Raw genomic sequence first — 8,959 nt, 5'->3', positions numbered from 1 at the left:
CTCGCTTTCAACTATTTCTACTGAAGAGCGTCGGAAATAGGTGGTATATATACCCTCTCTGACTCGCACGAGCATTCGTACATGTACCATGGAGCGCATGATCGCACGTCCAATCGCATTGGCGCACGTTCGATCGTCCGATCACCTGGTCTTTCGCGCGATCTATCTTTCAACAGTTGCTTTCATCGTACAACAGTCGCATATTGACGCAAGATATATCGCAAGATTAATTGCGTTTATAACGCACAACGCTCGCTAAGATCGTGTGAATATCGTACGAGTACTTTTTCAAATGCGATTATTTCAGCAATAGTTTACGATTCATATCTATGTCCTGTCCTAAAGCACCTGTGGAATCAAAAGTCTGAGATGTCTTTATCCTCGTGCCAGACGTGCGGTTCGATCTTTTTGAGCCAGACTGAGTACTTTTAAATTAGTTTTGTCCATCCATCCAGAAAAGGAAATTCTTTTAGGGATGTTGCATATTAGTTTAAGTGATATCAATCAGTCATTGATATCTTTGTTTTCTTTGTTGTTGAGGCGACTTATTTCCACATATTGTTTAAACGATCAAGAACGACGAACAATTTGGGCCTCTAGTCACAACACAAATCCGGGACCTTTTGCTGGGTATCACGAATATCTGGATTTCCCCCAAAGCTTTCGGATTGTTGTGGGTTGCCGATGGAAATGATGTGGCATGTTAAGTGGGAAATAATATGATTAAAATACATTTTGTTTATATGCTTTTTGTGAGCTATTTTGATATTTTCGAACGGTGAAGAACAAGGAAGTCATGTTTTCAGAAAAAAAAATTAGGTTTAACCACATTATCCCCAAAGTACAATACTTTTTTTTATTTAAATAATACTTTTATCTTTTTCCCTATCACATTTACAACTATAACACTCTTTATAAATGATTAAATATAAATAATAATTTTGCATCCCGTACTATTAAAGTTTCCAGTTTAATATAAGCTCTTGCAATACAACAAAATAAACAAAATAATCTTATAAGAAAAACTTCAAAACGCAGCAAATGACACATGACACATGAAAATGCACAAAACGCAAGTAATAGGTAACAATAAATCTCTTAAGATTTTTCAGGAGTTTTCATGGGAACCTCGTTTGCATTAACTTAGATAGGATTTCTAGGTAAGAGTGTACAGTTTAAAACCGTGCATTATAATTCTCATCACAGCGTTTTCCATTCTGGCTTTTTCGAGCAAAGTATCAAATTGAAAAAATATTGATTTACATCAGTCCATTCCTTTGCTTATAACACACACTCAGCATTGGTTATCTGCAAAGACAACTAAGGAATAGGAATTAAAACTTGTTATAGTACATGTATACATATGTGTGATATGATTAAACAACGTCAGAATATAGATCTGCACTGTTTTTATTCCTTTGATCAGTGCCCTCACTCGAGTTTACAATCTGCAGCGATGTGTAGTTAGACCTTCTAACAGGGCGACCTGTAGTAGACACACACATACAGTCCGCCTGATGGATCTCAACCTTTGCTTTCTTCTGCCCGTTGTTTGGATAACACACAAGCACAAGTTTCTCCTCTTTGTCTTTCAATTTGATTTCGGCTGAGACATGACCATTAGTCCTGGAATAAAAGTCGACATGCGAATATTAATAACATGAACATTAGTTATGTACAATGCCTATTATTATTATTTAAAGAAATGCAACACAATATCAAAACACAATATCAAAACAATATCAAAAACATTTTTTAAAACAATTATGAATTTATTATAAAAGATACTGAGGAAGAAGTAGAATTACCTTCGTTTGTAGAGAATTGAAAGAACAAAGAGGAAAATTATAAAGAAGGACAGTGTCAAATTTAAAACATCGCCAATTGTAAATTTAAAGTTTGGTTTAAGGCTCCCACCAATCGTAAATCTAACGTCTGGTCTAACGGTCCCTACTGCAAATAAAACACAGAAATAGTGTAAATAGTTTTAAGAAATCTGTAAAACATATAAAATACTAGTACTATAAAAGTAGAAAAACTGTATATAGGTCCCCGAACTATTAAAAATATATCATTACCTTGTTGATCATTTTGTTGGCTGGTGGTTGATTCCAAAGCTCCATATGAACGTGACGATTGGAATAATCGAGATTCCATCATTTTTTGAACTCGAAATTCTCGAGCTCTTCTAAGAATTTTATAATTTGAGCAACGAATTCTAAGAATACCTGTGAAATATAATTCTTTTTATTTCGGTTAATTGTTATGTGATTAAAAAGGACAATGAAGTGAGACACCTGATTAGAAACATACCTTTGTAGATTAATGGACTTAAGAAAAGATGATAGGTTCGAAAACGTACTTAAATCCATTTTACAATTTGAAATTGTTTATTAAAAGTTATTATAATCAATGCCCCAATTTAACGCAATCATTTTAACATCGAATTTTAAAACAGGTTGTATTGAAAACATGCAATAAGAAGACAGTACCTTCACTCCGAACTTTCATCAGAGCCAAACTTGTGTTTGTACCATTCAGTATTGTTATGACAATGTCTTCTGTTTTAAGAGGTATACGCACGCCGTATAAACCAACGCTAGTGTCAGGATGCTCTTAAAAATTTAGTAAGACATTTTCATTTCATCCGAAAATTTTCATGTTGAATGTATGGATACAGTAAAAAAATATTACTAAACAAAAACAATAAGCAATGCTACATGTAAAACTGTTTTAGGGATAGTGTAAGTATTCATACCTAAAAGGGTGTTTTCTTTTGACTGAATCAGCAGGAAAACTGATTTTGCTTGCAAGATCTCAATACTTGACATAGCTCCGGAGATGTCACAAGAACAATTTGCGCTTGAGGCCTTTAGATACACGGGGCCAAAGGGTCTGCTTTCATTTTTGACCACGGACATGTTGATTATCTGAGAATCTGCAACACAATATAAAATTCGAAAAAATTAACTACAAATAATTAACTGTTATCAAAAACAGAAATAAGAACTTTTTATAAGTATTTACAAACCTTGAATACATTCATAGTCAATGCTCTGTCGAAAAGTTGCTTTCTGTACCTCGGGTCGTAGTGAGGCATTACAAAACTTCTTCAGAGCCGCTTCAGCTTCAAGGAAATACTGTCTGGACAGAGTACACACATTTCGTCCATTACATGCATTAACGGCGGAGTCCATAATGTGGTAGTTTTTAATATTGGTGTTGTTAGTTGGTAGTTCGACGCCACAGTAAACAGCATCACTGGAGCTACACCCAAGGGCAGGAGACACCAGTCTGTTAAAACCATCCTCAATCACATGCTTTGCGATATAAATCGTGTGATCAGTGTGACAACGGATGTGATGGTTACTCCAATCCGACGATATTTTGCATGGGGAATTGATTATTGATCCTAAATCGATAAAATAATAAATCAATAAAAAGGTTTATTCAATCAATGTGTAAAAACTAATCATCTGTATCAAAAAATGAGGAAAAAAATGAAAAATATAATAATTATCAATACATTTACAGTAATAATCAGTAAATTCCGTGTTAAAACTAAGCAGTCAGTTTTTTAAAACGTGATATTAGAAAAATATTATTTTCATGATAATTTTAGATAAGGTTTATTTAGATATATTTATCTCGTTTAAAATATATACAATTACCTTCTGAATTGTGATTAAAACAAGTTATAACGACGAAAAACGTCAAATATCGTTCCATCGTTCAAAATGGAACTGATTTGCACAAAAAATAGAGATGCCAGTTTTGTCAGGGCGTATCTGTTCCACAACATCCGGAAGAGATAATTGTATTAAATTCATCTTATTGCAAATAAATAAGGGGCTGACACACGATGCAAACAATGGCTGTTTGGCAATAGTCCAAAATAAAATATGTCAAACTAAAGATCAGGGTCTACATCCAGTTCGATGCATCACACATGGAAGATGAAAAGCTTCCATCTAGTTTATATTCAATACTGAAACAAAGGTGAAGTTCTTAGTTTTTAGAAGTATTATAAAGGGGTGTCTCTTTGCTCTAGTGAAGTCCAATGATACTCTAATGAACCCCAATGATACACCAGAGATATCGTCTTTTTATCCTGTCTTTGTATCCAAATGAACCCAGATCATCACAGATCATCGGTTGAAAAATTGTGAAGAACAGTTACCAAACTTTAATATTGTTCCAGAAATATACTTTTTTTGGCCTATATTGAAGCAATATTTTTGTAGATAGCGAACATCATCATCTCATATTTGAAATAATGAATAAAAAACCCAAAACAAAATGAAGGAAAATGATAGGTTAATGAAACCCCCGCATTTTTATTGACGTGTAATAGTGGTTATTAAATGCTTTCTTGAATTTTGGATTATATTTTTTAAAGTGCCATCGTTGGGATAATATTAGTAATAGTGAGTTCAGGCTTAGCCCCCCCCCCCCCACTTTATTGCAAAGGTAGATCTTATCAATTTGCTTCCGACGCTACTGCAGGATGGTGGTTTTTTTTCAATTGGTATTATGGGTTATGGGTGTACATATTGTATTGTACCTGTTTGAAAAGTCGTTGAAATAAACCATTTTAGGGCCCGAAAATAGAATAGTTAGAAACGTTAAAAGCTAAACCTATTCATTTTATTAATCAAAAAAATCAAAATATATTATTTCCTTCCAACATTGTCGACTTAAATCAAAAAGTAGATGTTATTTAAGGATATTGAAATACTAATCTGGCGTTTTAGGAGTTTTTTTAATACTTGGTACCATGAAGTATCAAGGAATATTATTGGGGTTTTTTTTGTATCAGTTTGGTACTTTCATTCATCATTAATGTACATGCAAGATTGGGCAAAAAGACGATATGATATGGATATCATTGGGATTTATTAGGTATTGTTTTGTAATTTGAGTCAAAATGACGCACCGCAAAATTTGTGTAAAAAAAAGGAGAAGTACATGTAATATTGTTTATTTCTTAATTAATTTTGGAAATCAATCTACCTGGTATTACATGTAAGCACTGAAAATAGAGTACAATAAAATTTCTTTACTTGCTTCCCTCACTTGTTACAATTATGGATATCAATGAAACATCTAATGATCATTTGATAAAATAAATGTTATATAATGAATGTTTTGGACAGCAGTATTATGTTTCATTTCGGTATATTTGTCTTGGTATAAAACACACAGTTACGTTATAAAATATACAGTGCATATGAAGCCTAGTTAAATAAAATATAATTTGTAAATATCCAGCCAGATTCTGAATAAATGGTTATCTTGGTTTGGAACATATCGGTATCAAGGAAAAAATGGTAATTATAAACGTTTTAATTATGTTATAATGTGTTATACTCCCACCGACGTGTGTGTGTAATCCCACCGACATTCAAAGGAATGAATTGTAAAGCGTCTATTCATAAATGCAAACAGAGCAGTTTTGTAGGCTGTTTTTTTATTTTACCGTGTTTATTAAAAATGCATTTACAAGGCGGAGATTTTTTTATAAATGCGGAAAATATGTGTGTATTCTTCCGTATTAAAACATTTTTTGTGAGTTGAGTAAATGTTGAGTTGATATCAAGACTAAAAGAAATCACCCAAAGTACTCAATATTAACGGATTCAACGGATTAACTATACTATTTATTGCTACAATGAAAAATAATCAGCTGCCAAAACTAGAGTAGGATAATGAAGACAAGGATATACATAAATATTCTAAATACACAGGCAAAAATATAGTTCCTTGTTGCTTCCGTTGCTACTTGTTTTTAAAAAAAATATTGTTATGAAATGGACGAAATTAGTTTATGTAATTTTACTTTGTGTATACATTTAATTGGCTGCTCTTTTGCACCTGGTACATGCATAACCTTGCGCAATTGTGGTACTGAGTATTTGTTTCTTTTACGTTTATATTGCTATTTAAAACTTTGTCAAATCAACTCAAAATTACATAATTATAGATAGATGATAATATTTTTATCGTATATGTTTGGCGCTACCGGCCGCGGTGATGATATGGGGGTTACCACTGGGCTGCCCACGCCAAAAACCAATAGAGTAGAAACAAAGTTTGACACTCTATGTATGGATAAATTTTGCATTTGTTTATTTATAGGTCACACATGTCTAAATTACAAATATGAAATTAAATATGTAATACCAATATACATGATACAATACCAATGCAATATCATTACTAAAACCAATCCCAAAGATCAAAAAATAAATTATTTGCTAAAGTTAATACTGTATGTATAAGACAATGTAGTTATGATATCAATACACAATTTTTTAACGATAACGCCATTCCATGAACTGCATAATTTCATCAAAACATCATTGCGACGTTTGTTCTGATGGACATCCAGGATCCACATGCAAAGCTGCAACATGAATTTACAAACCAAGACACACAGAAAATACACTGTATATATTTTCTATGACAAGAAAATATCAACACTCATTTATTAAGGGATATACTTTTATTTTAAATGGTAAAGATATAGTTGAGTTTATACATGTATTGGTAGATTTTATGGGGAATAAACTATGAATTGTAATATCAAACTAACTTATATAAAGCAGTTATGTCAGGAAAGGATAAATCTTTTTGTGCAAAAGACGAGTGGGCTTAAAAATATCTAAGAAATTGATTGACGCAAATTCAAAGAAGCCAGCCCTGGTATACTCTAGATTAAAAGGGATGAAGCTAGGTAAAGTAAGTTGCAAGGTTTTATATGCTCAACCCAATAATTTCCGGAAAAGCATTATGTATACCAGTTAATTTGGTACTGTGATAAATGTACATATTCAAGGCCAGCTAGAGTACGCGCTTTGATCATCGGAGACTGTGTATATTTGATATGAATGTTTCATCACTGTTACACAAAAAAGTTATCTAAATGTTTACATTCAGTTAAAGGTCACATGCCGAAAATTATCATCAAAAAAAAGAAAGAGTAAAAACTGTTTTAAGGTCATTGTGCCCAATGTTAGGTCTCTTTCCTACTAAATGAAATGCTTTTGGCTCAAAGTCTTCTTATAACAGGGTACTCTGAATGTACTATATTCGCGAATTGTATAGCAACACACTGTAAATGACTAATGCGTTGAATTTGTTGTACATAATCCCCCAAATGGACAGTTGTTTGTTCGGTGTTCCTCAAAAGGACATATTCACTGCAGTTTTTATTTAATTTAACCTTTGGATGTTTCCAAGTACCAAAATACTGAGACACTTAGTCCGAGGACATATATAAGTAATTTAAATGGATAGTCTAAAGGAGAATGGGCTTCTTCGTACGTCATAACAAACTATAAAGAGTGACATAACAAACGATTTTAACCTTGTGTCATTTGATTTAAATAAAACGATTATTTCATTAAAAAAAGTAATATTTCGTTTAATCAAAAGAAAAGAGGTTCACCAGGCCTGTATAACGTATCATGAATTATAACTGTAATTTATATTAAAGTTATCCGTAATGATAAACCGTAAATTACCAAGTTGAACAGCCTTTAAGCATATTGCACCCTATTTAAAAACAGGCGAAGTAATAGTGTCTAATTAATAATACTCTACACATACAACCACTTTAGTTGCCTGCATTGCCGTATGAAAATAAATATATTACAAAATGTAAGATGATAATTAAAAATTTAAAGTGCTTATGAGGATGTAATTCTCGATGTTGTTTAAATTATTAGTTATCGTTAAAATGTTTATGTGAAACGCTTCCCTTTGTACGGCTTGGACTATTTGTAACTGTTTTAAAGCAATTTTTAATTATCTTTTGAATAAAATGTATATGATGTAACTGTCAAAATTCATTCTTTTCAGAGCGCCGTAGTTCCTCTTTGAAATATCACAGTCATGACAAGGAAAAAAATAATACATTTACTACACTATCATTTCACAAGCTTGATTCAACCAAACACAGTATTTTTTTTTGTAAACGATTAACCCCAAAAGGAGAATTGCAATTACCAACTTTAGCAACAAACTAACATGATCAAATTGCAAATACTTAATTACTGTATGCATGGAAATATTCGCCCCCGTTTTATTTTTGCCCGTTTAGCACTCCTTGCCTGTGGGCGAATTTAAGACAAGCGAATTCCAATGTTTCAAATTATCTCTCTGTAACATATATTTGTTGGGGCGAATTCAAGACAGGGCAAAACAGTTTGGAAGTGCAGAATGGCAAAAATAACACGGGGCGAAAATAAATAAACTTGAGTACAGTATGAAGGCTTGTTCTCTTGAAATACCATATGCTCTGTAATCTAAAATAAACCGACGAGTAACTGCACTTTCCCTTTGTGTTATATATTTATTTATAACATTATATATTTATATCTTGTTTTATTGATGTTTTTCTCCTTTCTTATGCAGGTTTTATTTCATCCCGAAGAAGGAACGTGTCGTCCCAAAAAATTTGACAATTATTCTTTACTTTATTGTTCGTGTTGTTGGTTATCTCTCTCTCTCTTCTCTCTCTCTCTGTGTGTGTGTATGTGTATATATATATATATATAGAGATATAGATATAGATATATATATATATATATATATATATATATATATATATAAAGGACACCATTTTCTTGAATAGAATGTTGCAGTCTGACCAAAACAAAATCCGAGTTTGGTGAGTGATTAAAATTTTTACGTTCTGGGCTAAGTTCTCAATTTAGATAGGCTTAGATTAGGTTTAAATACTAAATTACAAGACTTTAGATGATAATCTGAATTTGCAATTGAATGTCAGATGTCAGGTTTCAAGAGCTTTAGTTACAAACAAGATTCCTTTCATGTTTTTGTTTACACGAAGAGTGTTGAATTTAAAATTTAATACTATATTTAGGATTAAATAAGATGAGACAAGCACTTACATATATTTAATTGTGCATATAACTAATAGAAACAGAAAAAA

General features: G+C 32.1%; 1 protein-coding gene across 2 annotated transcripts; it reads right to left on the bottom strand.

The window, feature by feature from the left end:
- Window positions 1-893: 893 nt before the first annotated feature.
- Window positions 894-3,816, bottom strand: LOC105336243 (uncharacterized). Of its 2 annotated transcripts, none has more exons than XM_066078636.1 (7): window positions 3,672-3,816; window positions 3,032-3,412; window positions 2,759-2,938; window positions 2,493-2,615; window positions 2,079-2,228; window positions 1,809-1,950; window positions 894-1,626 (listed from the first exon to the last, which is right to left on the bottom strand). In XM_066078636.1, exons 1-7 carry the CDS (start codon window positions 3,727-3,729, stop codon window positions 1,377-1,379), a joined length of 1,284 nt encoding a protein of 427 aa, XP_065934708.1. In that variant the 5' UTR covers window positions 3,730-3,816; the 3' UTR covers window positions 894-1,376. The 2 variants fall into 2 exon arrangements, with proteins under 2 accessions (XP_065934708.1, XP_011438779.3); XM_011440477.4 differs by having other exon boundaries at window positions 897-1,626; window positions 1,809-1,953; window positions 3,672-3,815.
- Between the last annotated feature and the right edge of the window lie 5,143 nt (window positions 3,817-8,959).

This window comes from Magallana gigas, chromosome 3, assembly GCF_963853765.1.
Source record: "Magallana gigas chromosome 3, xbMagGiga1.1, whole genome shotgun sequence".
Taxonomy (NCBI): Eukaryota; Metazoa; Mollusca; class Bivalvia; order Ostreida; family Ostreidae; genus Magallana; species Magallana gigas.
The sequence above is the reverse complement of the archived record's forward strand: the minus strand, read 5'-3'. Positions and strand labels throughout refer to the sequence as shown.

Bases quoted from the DNA above. Each gene is read 5' to 3' on its own strand.
- LOC105336243 (XM_011440477.4), bottom strand. From the start codon at position 3,729: ATGGAACGATATTTGACGTTTTTCGTCGTTATAACTTGTTTTAATCAC. The intron at 3,413-3,671 runs GTAATTGTATAT...TTATCGATTTAG, and splicing joins TTTTAATCACAATTCAGAAG to GATCAATAATCAATTCCCCA. The intron at 2,616-2,758 runs GTATGAATACTT...TAAATTTTTAAG, and splicing joins AAAAGAAAACACCCTTTTAG to AGCATCCTGACACTAGCGTT.